Source organism: Xenopus laevis, chromosome 8S (genome assembly GCF_017654675.1).
Source record: "Xenopus laevis strain J_2021 chromosome 8S, Xenopus_laevis_v10.1, whole genome shotgun sequence".
In the NCBI taxonomy this organism is placed as follows: domain Eukaryota; kingdom Metazoa; phylum Chordata; class Amphibia; order Anura; family Pipidae; genus Xenopus; species Xenopus laevis.
The window spans coordinates 7,014,217-7,029,516 of NC_054386.1; the positions used below are offsets into that span (position 1 = coordinate 7,014,217).

General features: G+C 40.3%; 2 protein-coding genes across 4 annotated transcripts; one reads left to right on the forward strand and one right to left on the reverse strand.

Moving 5' to 3' along the window:
• Positions 1–765: 765 nt before the first annotated feature.
• Positions 766–14,855, reverse strand: timm9.S (translocase of inner mitochondrial membrane 9 homolog S homeolog). 2 transcript variants are annotated; one of them, XM_041574875.1, is made up of 4 exons: positions 14,608–14,855; positions 5,489–5,555; positions 3,763–3,858; positions 766–1,262 (listed from the first exon to the last, which is right to left on the reverse strand). In XM_041574875.1, exons 2-4 carry the CDS (start codon positions 5,525–5,527, stop codon positions 1,128–1,130), a joined length of 270 nt encoding a protein of 89 aa, XP_041430809.1. In that variant the 5' UTR covers positions 5,528–5,555; positions 14,608–14,855; the 3' UTR covers positions 766–1,127. The 2 variants fall into 2 exon arrangements, with proteins under 2 accessions (XP_041430809.1, XP_041430810.1); XM_041574876.1 differs by lacking the exon at positions 14,608–14,855 and adding an exon at positions 7,671–7,786.
• Positions 5,559–11,189, forward strand: LOC121397685. Of its 2 annotated transcripts, none has more exons than XM_041574874.1 (3): positions 5,559–7,897; positions 10,189–10,239; positions 10,519–11,189. In XM_041574874.1, the coding sequence occupies exons 1-2, from the start codon at positions 7,044–7,046 to the stop codon at positions 10,190–10,192; spliced, it is 858 nt and encodes a 285-aa protein (XP_041430808.1). In that variant the 5' UTR covers positions 5,559–7,043; the 3' UTR covers positions 10,193–10,239; positions 10,519–11,189. The 2 variants fall into 2 exon arrangements, with proteins under 2 accessions (XP_041430808.1, XP_041430807.1); XM_041574873.1 differs by having other exon boundaries at positions 5,559–6,286; positions 6,566–7,897; positions 10,189–11,187.
• Positions 14,856–15,300: the final 445 nt, after the last annotated feature.

Genomic DNA, 15,300 nt, shown 5'->3' on the forward strand with positions numbered 1-15,300 from the left:
CTGACCAATTCGGTGCTCTTCTGAACATAATGGGGCCCCGAAGGACTGGCTGATACAGCGTTTATTATCAAGATCTTGCCAAATTATTATGAACAACATCCTAGGGGCCCACCAAAGCTGGGGCCCATCGGGTTTTTTCCCGGGGCCACAGCAGGCCAGTCCGACCTGTGCTACCTGTGGAACATAAGTCTGGTATTTTTCTGGGGGTTTGTTAGCATTTGAAAATTCAATAATTCACGAGCGCCGGACCTGGGGTTCATACACCCAGGTCACAGTATTTACGGGGTGAGCATTTCAAAGTTTGGGGCTCAACAGCTACATTGAATTGATAGATTAAGTAGCAACCTGTTTGTAAAAAAAGCATTTTGGGACTGAGCAGCTTTCAAGTTCAAACCGGAAGTGACGTCATCAAAAGTGGACGTAAAACTTTAAAAGGAGTAAAATATAGGCAATGTTACAAAAGATATTTAGGTGAGACCCGCAACCCAACCTGCGACCTGCAGACCCGCACCTGAAAATCCTCCCCTCGTTCCGCAACGTGCCCGCTTTTTTTGCGGGTAACCCGCAGGTACCCGACCCGCTGCAGGACTCTAACACTGACTATATGGTAAAATAGACTACAATGAGAAGCTTTGTTGTAACCTGTGGTGGTGGTGAGTGTAGGGCATGAATTTCAATGGCTCCCACTGCCGGTTCTCATCCTTAGGTTTATACCTAACACCCCATCAGCACTTTTTGGGCATTAACAAAAGGTGAAACATGACATTTCCAAGAAAGAAAAAAAAATATAAAACATTTCTTTTAATTTCTTTTAAAACCAATCTAATTCCCTGAGCAATGTAATGGACGGTTTGCATTTTAACATTTAGTCAGATTAAGATACATTAATGTTTTTAAACAGTTTATTACAAAAGTATTTTAAATCTCAACAGGTGGGAATTTATATGTGTGTCACCTGAAAAATAGCTGATCCCTGCTGACTCAAGTTTACTCCATTCCTTTAATTGCACAAAGCTGCCATTGCAGTATGGAGGACAGACACGCCCATAAGACTCGGCTGTATCTTTGTCTTGCAGGGCAACAAGCTCTTCCAATCTTTACAAGCTCATAGGGTTCATTCCACTTATCTATCTGGGCTGACCAAGAAGTCCGGCTTTAGCAGCTAAAGCTTCGTTCTGTTGTATGTGGTACTCCTGAAATCTCATCGATATCCTCTGGGTCATTTTCAAATACTTTTGTAGACAGTGTTCTGAGCAGGTAATCTAAGGATGCAAACGTGAAAAGAAAAACAATAGATAAAACCAAAGAACTGAAAGGCAATGTTTGTCATCCAATGCAACAGTGAAGGTTATTTATATTAGTGATGTGCGGTCCGACCAGATACCCCTGGGTCGGGCGGGTTTGGTTCCGACCTTGCACGCTCCTTTCCGGGATCATACGAGGTCAGCCCGAACCCACCCGAAATGCCGGCTTCCAGGTTGAGTTTTTATAGACGCACCTCTTGCCCCGCCCCTTTTGTGACATCATCGGCGGGTCTATAGCAGAGGCTCGGAAGTCAGGCTCGGGCAATGGGAGGTCAGGTTGTGGGCGGGTGTGGGTCGGGAATAGCCTGACCCACACATCACTAACTCATATAGTAGCCAATAAGATTTCACTCTCATCCAGATAAGTGACGTGACTGGGACTTGTGCATCATTGCACTCCTTCTGGTCAGGTTGTACATTAATGTTTCCTGAACACACAAATGTATCAGGGTTTTTATGCAAAGGATCCTAGTCTGCAAAGATGTATATACTGCAAGCCTTGTTATATTTCTCTCTCTCCAATTTTCAACCACCAGTAGTTTTGAAAAATTTACTTAAAATAGTGTAAAACGCTTTTTATTTAAGATTATCCATTTAAAAGTTACACTCACATGTTAACCAGCTTAAAATCGCATAAAAAGAGTCACCGCAATGCCAGCGTTCTGGACCCGCTAAAGTCAGTCGGTACAATTGCCGGCGTTCCAGCCGCGATGCACAGTCCCAGGCGCAATCCGATGACATCACAGCCTGACGCGTTTCGTCTTCTGACCTTCTTCAAGAAAACTGTCACAAATTGATATATGTTTCTTTGATCCCTGCTGAATGGACCTTTATGTTTCAGTCTGGGGGAAAGACACAAGAAAGTTGCCTGTGTGAGCTCACTGAGAGGCTTGAAATCACCACAAGATTAAAGCTTGTCTTCCATTTGGAGAGGTCACTGCCTTATGGGAGATCTATCAAAATAGGGAATTAGATGTGTGAATTCACGTCAGATTTCAGTTGACTTGGACTGCAGAAACTCAAACAAAAAGTTTTATTTAGCAGGGATGCAAAAAACATATCAATTTGGGAATTTTGTTTTTTTTTAAAGAAAGACGAAACGCATCAGGCTGTGACATCATCGAGTGCGCCTGGGACTGTGCATTGAAGTCGTAATGCTGGGAATTATACCGACTGACTTTAGCAGAAGCGAGGCGATGCGGCATGGCTTCGGCGCTGTGAAGGGGGACCCGGCTATTTCGAAAAGTGTAGCACAGCTGGGGCCCCCCTTCAGGCCTAGGCCAACAGTACCCCCCTGACTGTAGATGTGGTATAACTTGTTACAAAGTGCAGCAGATCCTCAGTTTTAGAGTGTCAGTAGCTCATAGTACAAGTTGATTCAGGGACTGGTCCAAGACAGGAAGGATTCCTCCAAAATTGGAGAGGCTTTAGAAGGGTTTCTTTGCCTTCCTCTGGATCAACTAGCAGTTAGCAGGTGCGCTCCGCCAATGAGGCGAGCTGAGGCGCTCGCCTCAGGCGGCAGCGCCAGATGAGTTTCCAGGGGCGGCAAAAAGCCGCTCCTGTCACTTTAAAGAGCCGAATTTCCGGTTTTGAAACCGGAAATTCGGCTTTACTAGTGCGAGAGAGCGCAGTTGCGCTCTCCGCACTAATGTTTCTGCGAGGGGAGGGGCGGCATTTAAGGAGCCGCCTCAGGCGGCATCTTCATTAGAATCGGCGCTGGCAGTTAGGCAGGTTATATATAAACATAAAAAGCAGCTACACTACAGCAACAGACATATTGTGCATATACACTAGGGATGCACCGAATCCACTATTTTGGATTCAGCCAAACCCCTGAATCCTTCGTGAAAGATTTGTCCGGCAACCGTACCCAATCCTAATCCTAATTTGCATATGTTAATTAGGGGTAGGAAACATTTTTTACTTTCTTGTTTTGTGACAAAAAGCCACTTATTTCTGTTCCCACCCCTAATTTGCATATTCTAATTATAATTTGGTTCGGCCGAATCCCGGACCGAATCCTGGATTCAGTGCATCCCTAATATACACTCTGCTTTACTGCTGCACCAGGCATACCTGGAAATAGAACACATGGATAAGGAGGCATGGTATGTTCTTTCAAATACAGAAATGCATGTGATTATGTATAATAATACAGATGACAAATCATAACGGCTTTTGCAGACATGGAAATGTATCCGTTACCTCAACACAAACTAAAAAGGTGAGCAAAACCTTAAAACCTCGGTTTATTAGACAATAATTACATGCCATTCTCTTCATGTACAGTGGGAGTTTGTGTCTTTTTGTCACAGTGGTTCATAATAAACTTCCATTAAATTGTATCACACATTTGCGTGGATAATATTGTGTAAGGATACAAGGCTGCTCTCTTCCCCATGGCTTGTTCCCACTAAACTCTCTCCTTGATCAGTTAAGAGCATAATGTGAAACATACCTCTTCTGCCTTCACTTCTCTCGTTGTGAAGTCCTTCACGCAATCCAGGAAACAGTTTTCTGTCAGTTTATTATACGTCCCAAGAAATTCTTTGAACTATTGACAGAAATATAAAAATGAATGACCACCACTAATAAAAGAACATGCATTTATCTCTACAGTAAACTATACTATAAAAGGGAGTCTGTAGTGACGTCTCTATAGAAACGTGACAGTTTATGTTGCCAAAATGCTTGCGCCCTTACCTCTGTTACTTGCCGATGGTGTTCCTCAGTACACCTTTTCCTCAGGCTGTTGGACTAAGCAAGCAACCTTGATATTGGGCGGTTAAGATCTGATAGGCTGGAGATGGTATTTACAACTGCACAACAGCCTATTAAATGTTTGCATCCAAAGCAGCAGCCAGAATAGAAAGAGTGTACTGCAGCAGCAATTGAACAGAAGGCCTTGGAACTTAAAGGAGAAGGAAAGCTACCGAAGCAGTTTATTGTCAATAGTGCAAGCTAGAATGCTATATTTATTCTGTAGAATGCTTTACCATACCTGAGTAAGAAGCTCTCTCTGTTTGTTAAGAATAGCAGCTGCCATGTTAGCTTGGTGTGACATCACTTCCTGTCTGAGTCTTTTCCTGCTCACTTATAGCTCTGGGCTCAGATTACAGCAGAGAAGGGGGAGGAGAAGAGGAGCAAACTGAGCATGCTCACGCCCGGGGTAAGGAGGTTTAAAGGGGTTGTTCACCTTTGAGATAACTTTTAGTATGATGTAGAGCAGGGATCCCCAACCTTTTTTGCCCGTGAGCAACATTCAAATGTAAAAAGAGTTGGGGAGCAACACAAGCATTACAAATTGTTCCTGGATGGAGCCAAATAAGGCTATGATTGGCTATTGGTAGCTCCTATGTGGACTGGCAGTCTACAGGAGGCTGTTTAGTAGTACATCTGTTTTTTATGCAATCAAAACTTGCCTCCAAGCCAAGAATTAAAAAATGAGCACTTACATTTAGGCCACTGAGAGCAACATCCAAGGGTTTGGGGAGCAACATGTTGCTCACGAGCTACTGGTTGGGGATCACTGATGTAGAGAGTGATATTCTGAGATAATTTGCAATTTGATTTATTTTTTTATTATCAAAGATTTTTGAGTTATTTCGCTTTTTATTCAGCAGCTCTTCAATTTGCATTTTAAGCAATGTGATAACTAGGGCCCAAATTCCCCTAGCAACCATGCATTGATTTGAATAAGGGACTGGAATATGAATAGGAGAAGCCTGAATAGAAGGATCAGTAATAAAAAGTAACAATAACAATACATTTGTAGCCTTACAGAGCATTTGTTTGTTTAGAAGGGGTCAGCGACGCCCATTTGAAAGCTGCAAAGAATCAGAAGAAAACGACAAATAACTATAAAAAATAAATAATGAAAACCAATTGAAACGTTGCTTAGAATTGGTCGTTCTATAACATACTAAAAGTTACTTAAAAGGTGAACCACCCCTTTAAGCTGAAAACAGGAAGTCTGATAGAGAAGCCCATGAGTACACAATAGAAGGAAAGAAATGTGATGTTTCTTTTGACAGAGGACTCAGAGCAGCATTACTTTGAGGGTTTACTGGTGTATTTATATAGATCTTTCTGATAAAGCTTACTTAATTTTAGCCTTTCCTTCTCCTTTAATATCACTTAAAACGATTGAAGCCCATACTAAAACATATGCAGAAAGCTTTTACCTGTTTGATCTGATCAGATTCTGACATTTGTGCTGCCATAACTGTTGCTAGCTTCAAGACCAGTTACCTGTAAAAAAAAATATTTTATATCTTAGAAAATTGGTTCTAGAGTCAGAACCAGCAGTGCAGATAATAGGAACAAGTACTGCTTTCAGTCGTAATTACTGAAACACGGACATTGAATGTATTTCAGGAAAATGATTAGAATTACATTTAATTTTATCATGCCAACAGTTCCCCTCTGAAGATCCTATTGGGGGAGGTTGATGTTTACTGCCCACAAGACACTGCAATCCACATTTACTAATGACCCATGCATATTGCAATCCAACAGATTCAAGGTTCAAAATGAGTTGGGCTTTTGTAGGACATACTTTCTTCACGTTGATATAATTAAAGTCATCTATGTTGTAATTATCTCTTAAACTAAACAGTGGCAGGAGGTGAAAGACATTAATCAAATTGCCAGTTAAACTGATTGTAGAATGAAATCCCCACTGATACATCGGTGTCTCGACACTTCTTTTCGAATAAACACAATCAGTCACAATTGAAATGGCTGGTCCTCGAGGTGGTTACTAAACCACAAAGGGGAGGGGATATCAAGAAATTACTCCTTCAGAGAGAAGCAGTGTGGATCAAGAGACTTAATAGTATGGTCCCCATAGGGTTAAATGAATACTGGAGTATTGCACCTTTTTTGTGAAGTATATACAGGTCTCATATTGCTATTTCTTTCCCTTTCAGATAGAATATAAGAGCTGCACTGTATAGTGATTTAAGTGAACCCACATTGCGGTAAGAAACTTAAAATGAGTTAAGGCAGTCTTTTATATATCCTTCCAAATGTCTAAACTAGACAAGTTTGATGCAGCAATTTATGCTTTAAAATGTGAATCTACATGAATAATATTGTGGTACATACAATGGATTCCCTTGTGGTAGGCCCTATGGGCAGTACCAGGAAGTAACAAATGTTTTAAATGTTTTAAGTTGATTTTTTCTTCCTTTGTTTCTTCATGTTCACGTTCCCATCCATGCTAATGCCCCAAGTTCATTGGACTTTTTTATCAATAGATTGGACTATACACCAAGTTGGAAACAACAATTGAACACTTAAAGGATGGATTGCTACTTCACTTGCTTTATTTACGGACTTGTGTTGATGTCTTTATAATATGTGACACTATGATACCTGAACCACAATTGAAAATATATAACACTATATCTTTGTTACATGGGAGCTAGGCTCTATACTTCCAATAGCAGTGGCTCCTCCCACGTACTTAATTATATGGGTGGTATAATCCTTAAATAGAATGTATGGTGGTTGTGTTGTATCCACTTGATAAAGGACTATTGTCCGAAACATGTCGTGTGTTAAATAAATATGTTGCAGTAAATCTGCTAGTGCCAGGCTCAATTCTTATTGCTATATTACAAGCCTTACATGGACTTAGGCTGAGCTGAAGGCACGCTGAAGGCTTTATTGGAACCAGGACACTCACCTTTTGTGCAATTCAAGTCCAACTGGAACCAGCCTGTGAGTAAAGACATGACCACTGAAGCAAACGTAAGTGTGGCAAGTCAGTCTGCATCAACATTCGCTTATAGCGAAAGTGAAATTACCAAAATATTGGAAGGAATAGAGGACCTACAATTTTCACAGAACACTGCACCCCCTGATGATGTAACCAAAGAACTCTATTTCCAACAGAAGAAGGAATTAAGCCTTAACCTCCACCTGATGTCCCTGGCACAATATGTTAAAGCCAGAAGAATACCACGAGGTTTGAGAGTACCCATCCAGCCAAATCTGTGTGCAGAAGATCCTGTACTAATTAGACGCTGGCAAGAGATTTGCAATAAATGCAGCCGTGACCTAATGACACTTACTATCGAGAGACTGCATGAAAAAGTGTCTGTTATAAGGAAAAATGTCTCCGTGTTAAAAGATAAAGTTGTAAGTTCAAAGGGGGCGGAGCAAGCAGAAGCGATACTGAGAGAACAAGCTGAGACGCTGCAGAAACAGAGAGACGCCATTACAGCGCGGAAGGCAGCCAAGTTTGAGCGAGACGCGCTCGATTACCAGCAGGATCGTGTGTACAGTTGGCGGGAGGAAAACCGGAGACAGAGAGGACGCCTACGCACATCAGGTTGGAGGCAACATAGATATACTTACCAAGGAAACAGAGGGGACGTAAGCACCTCCAGGGATCACTCAACAGATTCAAGCGTGACAAGCTTGAGCCAAGTGCATGATCGCTACAGCAGCGAGGATAGTACAGCCTCTTCAAGTCATTTTTTGGAGCAAGAGAGACTGGGCAAATCCGGAGCAAAAAAGCACAAAAAACAAGATTCAAAGGCAGCAACATATCGGGAGAGATATCCCAGCCGCAACAAACAGAGGTAACCAATTTGGTTATTAATATTTCAACATACATACTGACTCCAGCTGAGCTATCGCTGCTTAATAAAGGCTTATGCTATGTCCCCACTTATAATAGTGACTTTTTAGAGTGGGAGATAGACTTTCAAAAATTTATAAGAGCATTAAAATTAAAGATGTGTTTTGGCGAATCTGTAGAAAATGTAGAAATGCATAGAGGGATAAGAAAGAAAAGTAACTTTATACCAACTATACATAATGACTCTCTAACAGCCTTTGAGAAAGTGGTAACTTCAACTGTGGGAGAATTATGGGAGAAACAGGGGAGACATGTGAATAACCTTACTAAAGATGAGAAATCAGCATTGAAATCCCTCCAAAATAATGACACTATCATAATTAAAAAAGCAGATAAGGGGGGAGCTGTTGTGGTTATGAATAAAGATATGTATATTGCAGAGGCTCAAAAACAACTACAGGTTCCTGGTCACTATAAATTAATACAAAATGACCCTGTGTTTGAGATTCAAAAATAAATATATGAAGTAGTGCATGATGCCTGTATGAATAATGTGATAACTAATGTAACAAAAGAAGCCTTGTGTATTGAACACCCACGTACACCTGTTCTGTATCTCCTACCAAAAATACACAAATCCCTAGTGAATCCACCAGGGAGGCCAATTGTGTCTGGTAACGGCTCAGTACTAGAGCCTTTGGCTAAGTATATTGATCAATATTTACAACCATTGGTCAAAAATATACCATGCTGTTTACTAGACACAAATGATCTGCTAAAAAAATTGAGTGAGTTGGACAATATGGGAGACGATATTACACTATGTAGTATTGACATAGTTAGCCTGTATACCTCGATCCCCCAAGATGAGGGAATTGTATGTGTAGAAGAGGCCCTACTCAGTACAACCCTCCCACACAAATTTATATATTTCTTGTTAGACTGTCTAACCCTTGTTTTAAAAAGGAATTATTTCCGATTTGAAAAGGAGTTCTTTTGGCAGTGCCAAGGCACGTCAATGGGGGCAGCGGTGGCCCCCTCCTTTGCAAATCTGTTTGTCCATAAGCTTGAACAGGAGCTTTTCCTGAACCATCGTTATAAAAATCACATACAATTATATCTACGCTATATGGACGATATTCTGGTGGTTTGGAAAGGGGACATAACATTATTTAACGAAATGGTGAATGAAGCAAATGAGAGCCATCCAACAGTCAAATTCACCACCGAAATATCCAAACGAACTTTGAATTTCCTTGATGTGAGTTTAACTATGGAAAATGGGTCAATAATTACAAACTTATATCGGAAGGCCACTGATAGAAATAGCCTCCTTAATTGCTCCAGTTTCCATAGTAGAAAATGCATCACAGGGATCCCAAAAGGGCAATTCCTAAGAGCACGCAGAATTGCATCGGACGATGCAAAATACTGGGAAGCGGCAGAAGGCTTGATAAATAGGTTTTGCACAAAAGGTTATAGTAGATGCACCCTCCACAAAACAGCTGCAGAGGTTGGAAGGATCCCAAGAACTTCTCTTTTACAAGGGTCTAAGGCGGCCAATAAAAACAATAGGACACCTTTTGTAAGTCTATACCATCACAAAAGTGACCAAGTTGAGAAAGTAATTAAAAGGTTTTGGCCAATTTTACAAGGGGATAAACAACTTCAAAAATTTTGTATAGATCCACCTCTATTTTGTTATAGAAAAGGACTCACCATTAGGGACCATCTGTGTACAGCAGAACCCAAAAAAGAGACAAGACAGACGATCTTATTCCAAGGTTTGGAGAAAAAAGGTACGTTTCCTTGTCTGGGGTGTGTATGTTGCTCCTCTGTAATAAGGGGAGAGTCAATCTGCCACCCCATGAAAGGAAACAAAATTAAACTGAAACACTACGCTACCTGTCTAACAGCAGGCGTAGTGTATCTCTTGAAATGCCCATGTGGGAAGGTGTATGTGGGTCAAACTATACGCCCAGTGAAAGAAAGAATAAAAGAACATAAATCAGACATTAGAAATTATAACACCAATACCCCCACTGATACATCGGTGTCTCGACACTTCTTTTCGAATAAACACAATCAGTCACAATTGAAATGGCTGGTCCTCGAGGTGGTTACTAAACCACAAAGGGGAGGGGATATCAAGAAATTACTCCTTCAGAGAGAAGCAGTGTGGATCAAGAGACTTAATAGTATGGTCCCCATAGGGTTAAATGAATACTGGAGTATTGCACCTTTTTTGTGAAGTATATACAGGTCTCATATTGCTATTTCTTTCCCTTTCAGATAGAATATAAGAGCTGCACTGTATAGTGATTTAAGTGAACCCACATTGCGGTAAGAAACTTAAAATGAGTTAAGGCAGTCTTTTATATATCCTTCCAAATGTCTAAACTAGACAAGTTTGATGCAGCAATTTATGCTTTAAAATGTGAATCTACATGAATAATATTGTGGTACATACAATGGATTCCCTTGTGGTAGGCCCTATGGGCAGTACCAGGAAGTAACAAATGTTTTAAATGTTTTAAGTTGATTTTTTCTTCCTTTGTTTCTTCATGTTCACGTTCCCATCCATGCTAATGCCCCAAGTTCATTGGACTTTTTTATCAATAGATTGGACTATACACCAAGTTGGAAACAACAATTGAACACTTAAAGGATGGATTGCTACTTCACTTGCTTTATTTACGGACTTGTGTTGATGTCTTTATAATATGTGACACTATGATACCTGAACCACAATTGAAAATATATAACACTATATCTTTGTTACATGGGAGCTAGGCTCTATACTTCCAATAGCAGTGGCTCCTCCCACGTACTTAATTATATGGGTGTGGTATAATCCTTAAATAGAATGTATGGTGGTTGTGTTGTATCCACTTGATAAAGGACTATTGTCCGAAACATGCCGTGTGTTAAATAAATATGTTGCAGTAAATCTGCTAGTGCCAGGCTCAATTCTTATTGCCACATTTACTAATGACCCATGCATATTGCAATCCAACAGATTCAAGGTTCAAAATGAGTTGGGCTTTTGTAGGACATACTTTCTTCACGTTGATATAATTAAAGTCATCTATGTTGTAATTATCTCTTAAACTAAACAGTGGCAGGAGGTGAAAGACATTAATCAAATTGCCAGTTAAACTGATTGTAGAATGAAATCCTCCTTATCTGTAAACACAAACAAGCAGCTAGTAAGGGCACCCACGTGGAGATTCGGGGAGATTAATCGCCCATCGGCAAACCACCTCTTCTTCAGGGCAACTATTCTCCCCCAAATTACTTTCCATCGGGCAGAATCTAAATTGCCGGCGTGATGGCACTCGGATCGCTTTGTTTTCCGAAGTCGCCCAAAGTTTTCTCGTGAGGCCACTTCGGAAAACGAAGCGCTCCGAGTGCCATCCCACTGGCGATTTCGATTCTAGCCGGCGGGAAGTCCGTTCAGGGAGATTAGTCGCCCGAAGTGAATGCGATTTGTCGCTGGCCGACTAATCTCCCCTAATGTCCACGTGTGTCTGCCCTTAAAGGAAGGGTTTCTTTATGTGAAGTTCATTATCTTTGTTTCAACTATCTTTTCAGCGGTAGGAATAGTAAAAAAAAAAACAAAAAAAAAAAACAATCTGTTAAAGGGGCTGCCCATCTTCAAACACTTTTTTCAGTTCAGTTGGTTTTAGATGATTCATCAAAAATAAAGACTTTCATTTTATGAAAAGTATTACTTTTCATACCTATTTCAAATTTATCGCCGTTTTTCTAAAATTTAAGTGCAAAGTTTCCATTTTCACCTTCTAAAGCAGCTCTGAAAGGGGGGGTCGCCGACTCTTGAACTATTTTAAATGGATACATTTAGTTGATACATTTGTTATCTTTGTCCCTCCTGAGCAGAATGTTTCATTAAAGGCAGTTGTTAGAATTGATACAATATTTGTTAATATTCCAGAGATGCTGCTGAGAAATGTATCAACTAAATGGAGCAAATTGTAACTGTTCAGAATCTGTATTATTGAGCTGTCAGACTCAAACACCAGAGACACGAACATTTTAACTTTAATTTTGTGAGAATTGTAAAAAATAAAAGATGGAAAGCAATTGAAAAATATCTTTGTTCATGGTGAACAATCTGAAAACAACTGAACTGAAACAAGTGTTTGGATGGTGAACAACCCCATTAATGCTTTATAACAAATATGTATTTTCCTACAAAATATAGGGAAAATATATTGTCATCATAAAACAGGGTTGCCCCTTTAACCTCTTGCATACTGGCTGATTCCTTTAAAGGTTAAGTAAACCTTTAAAATAAGTAAACGTAAAATTTATGAGATTTCTATTCTAAGAATTTTTGCACTTGACATTCATTATTTATTTCCTTTTAAAGCTGGCCATAGATGTTGAGATTTTTAAAAGATCAGATCCTCATCGTGAGACCACGATTATCTCGGAATGATCGTACGAATTGTCCATCAACTAAAAAGACAACATTTGGCAGGAAAACAAAGGGGAGCTGCCTTCTTGGCCCTCAAACATAGATACATTGCACTGGGACCCACAAAGATTTTTTAACCTTGCCGATCAATTTCCTGACAGGTAAGATGTACGATTGTTCGAATCCCACTAACCACACGATAATTTCAAAGGATTGGTCGGACTTCGCTAAAATCGGTCGTTCGGCAAGAGAAATCTTTGCGTCTATGGGGAGCTTTATTCCAAGATATTAAGGGATACATGTGCTGTTAATATGAATGAATTTTGTTACAACAGCGCCACCTGCTGGTCAGTTTCCCACCAGTCTGACCAGCAAGTAGTCAAGGAAGTTGTCAGGAGAAAGAAAGAGGCTGCTCTGATGTTCTTCTGGTGAGGAATAAAATTAGAAACCTTTCTCAAATCTTTCCTAAGCAGAAGAACATGAGAGCAGCCTCTTTCTTTCTCCTGACAACTTCCTTGCCTGACTCTACACAGGCATGATCACTGTTTGTGTCACCCCGAGAAGGCAACAGGGTTTCTAAGGGCAAATAGGATAGAAACATACACAGGGGCGATCCTGGTCATTTTGCCAGCTGAGGGGGGGCTTTGTTTCGCCGCCACCCCCCTCCCACGTCGCGCAGTTGCATGCTCTGCACTAGAACAGACGAATTTCCGGGTTGAAAACCGGAAATTCGTCTCTTAGTTACCAGGAGCGGCATTTTTGCCGCCCCTGGCAACCAGGGAGGCGCTGCCGTCTGAGGTGAGTGCCCCTGAACATACATTAATACTATACGGCTCTTGTAAGGGGACACAATGACCTTGGAAAATAAAAACCAATCACAACTTACTGCATTTAACAATATACACATCACTTTATAAAGAATATAATGAAAATACACTTGTGTAAATGGCACCACTATAATAGACCTTGCCAACATGCACTCAGTGCTTCCTGGGATAATAGGGCTATTATATATAGTGAATAAAGTACCCCCTACTGTAATTTATATAGTGAATAAAGTACCCCCTCTTGTAAATTATAAGGATATTATAAGTTACCGAGGAGTTTCATGACCATATAAAAGTACAAAGCTGAAGGCTGAGTGTTTTTATACAGGTCATGGAACTCCGTGATTACGTCTAATATCCTCATATTTTGCAACTGGGGGTACTTTATTTATTATAATACACAAGTTTCAGTGAGTCATGTGACAGAAATGACATCAGAACTCACCGTTTATAACTGATGACATCAGAACTCACCGTTTATAACTGATGATATCAGAACTCACCGTTTATAAGGATATAATTTACAAGATATTCATGGCTTTTGTGTATTATAAAGATATGATGTCACCTCGGAGTTATGTGACCATATAAAAGCACGAGGCCACAGGTCACATAACTCCGAGGTGACTTCTAATATCTGTATAAATTTCAGTAGGGGGTACATTATAATCTACATTTTGTGTGAAATGTCGGGAGGGGGGTCGGAGTCCAATTCTGGTCGCCGGCGTCCAAATTAAACGCAGTGGCGTCAAATTCGGACGTGTGGAGTCAAATTCGTATGTGTGGCGTCAAATTTGGCAGCCGGGGACCCCTGTTATAAACGGCGCGTTCTGACGTCAGAACACGCCGTTTATAAGGATATAATGTACAGTCTGGTCCCATAGGAAAATGACTGTAGATTATATACTGAATAAAGTACCCCCTCTTGTAAAATATAAGGATATTATAAGTTACCGAGGAGTTTCATGACCATATAAAAGTACGAGGCCGAAGGCCGAGTGTTTTTATACAGGTCATGGAACTCCGAGGTAACTTCTAATATCCTCATATTTTACAACTGGGGGTACTTTATTTATTATAATACACACGTTTCAGTGAGTCATGTGACAGAAATGACATCAGAACTCACCGTTTATAACTGATGACATCAGAACTCACCGTTTATAAGGATATAATTTACAGGATATTCATGGCTTTTGTGTATTATATAACTATACACAATGTCATCATTCAGTAGTATGTGAGATCCCAGTGGAGGAACACAGGGATTGATGTTTGGCAGAAGAGTATAATAATAATAAACCAATGTATTGTGCAATGTATATTGCAATGACATGTATTAGCTCATAGACAATATCTATCTGTATAGAGACAAGAGAGAGAGTCAGTCACACAGTAATAATATGATCTCAAGGACAGGCATCTCACACTCTCTATACTCACACACTGCTCTCCACTCTGCTCTCCTTGCTCTGCACCAACTGCACGTGACGTGGGCGGGGCGAACACGGCATAAAGTTCCTCACAGCACTTTCGACCGATTCCCGCGCGCCGGTAGAAATGAGGGGAAAGGAAAAAAATCTACCTGGTGAATTTTTTATAAAGAATGCGTTTGTCTTTAGCTTGATTTATTTTTGCCCGACTGCCCGCTTGTCTCCTTATTTGATCGTATCGTCGAATGTTTGATGTTCGAATGGGAAGTTGAGCGGTTGCTAGGCGCTTCATGCGCCTCACAATCAACAGTTCCCCGGAAACACATTGATGCCAATTATGGTTCCGCCCCTTATGTTCAATGATCATTTAAATCAGAAAACTAATGGCAGCTATTTCTGAGTAATGCATTCACTGTATCAGGAGCAAAGGAACTATAAGTGCTGATCATTTTACTGCACTCCCTACTCTGGCAGCTACCAGAGATATTAGGGTTGTCACCTTTTCTGGAAAAAAATACCTGCCTTCCTATATATTTATCTTTATTCCCTATTAATAACATTGGGATCACTGACCTTCCTATATATTTATCTTTATTCCCTATTAATAACATTGGGATCACTGACCTTCCTATATATTTATCTTTATTCCCTATTAATAACATTGGGATCACTGACCTTCCTATATATTTATCTTTATTCCCTA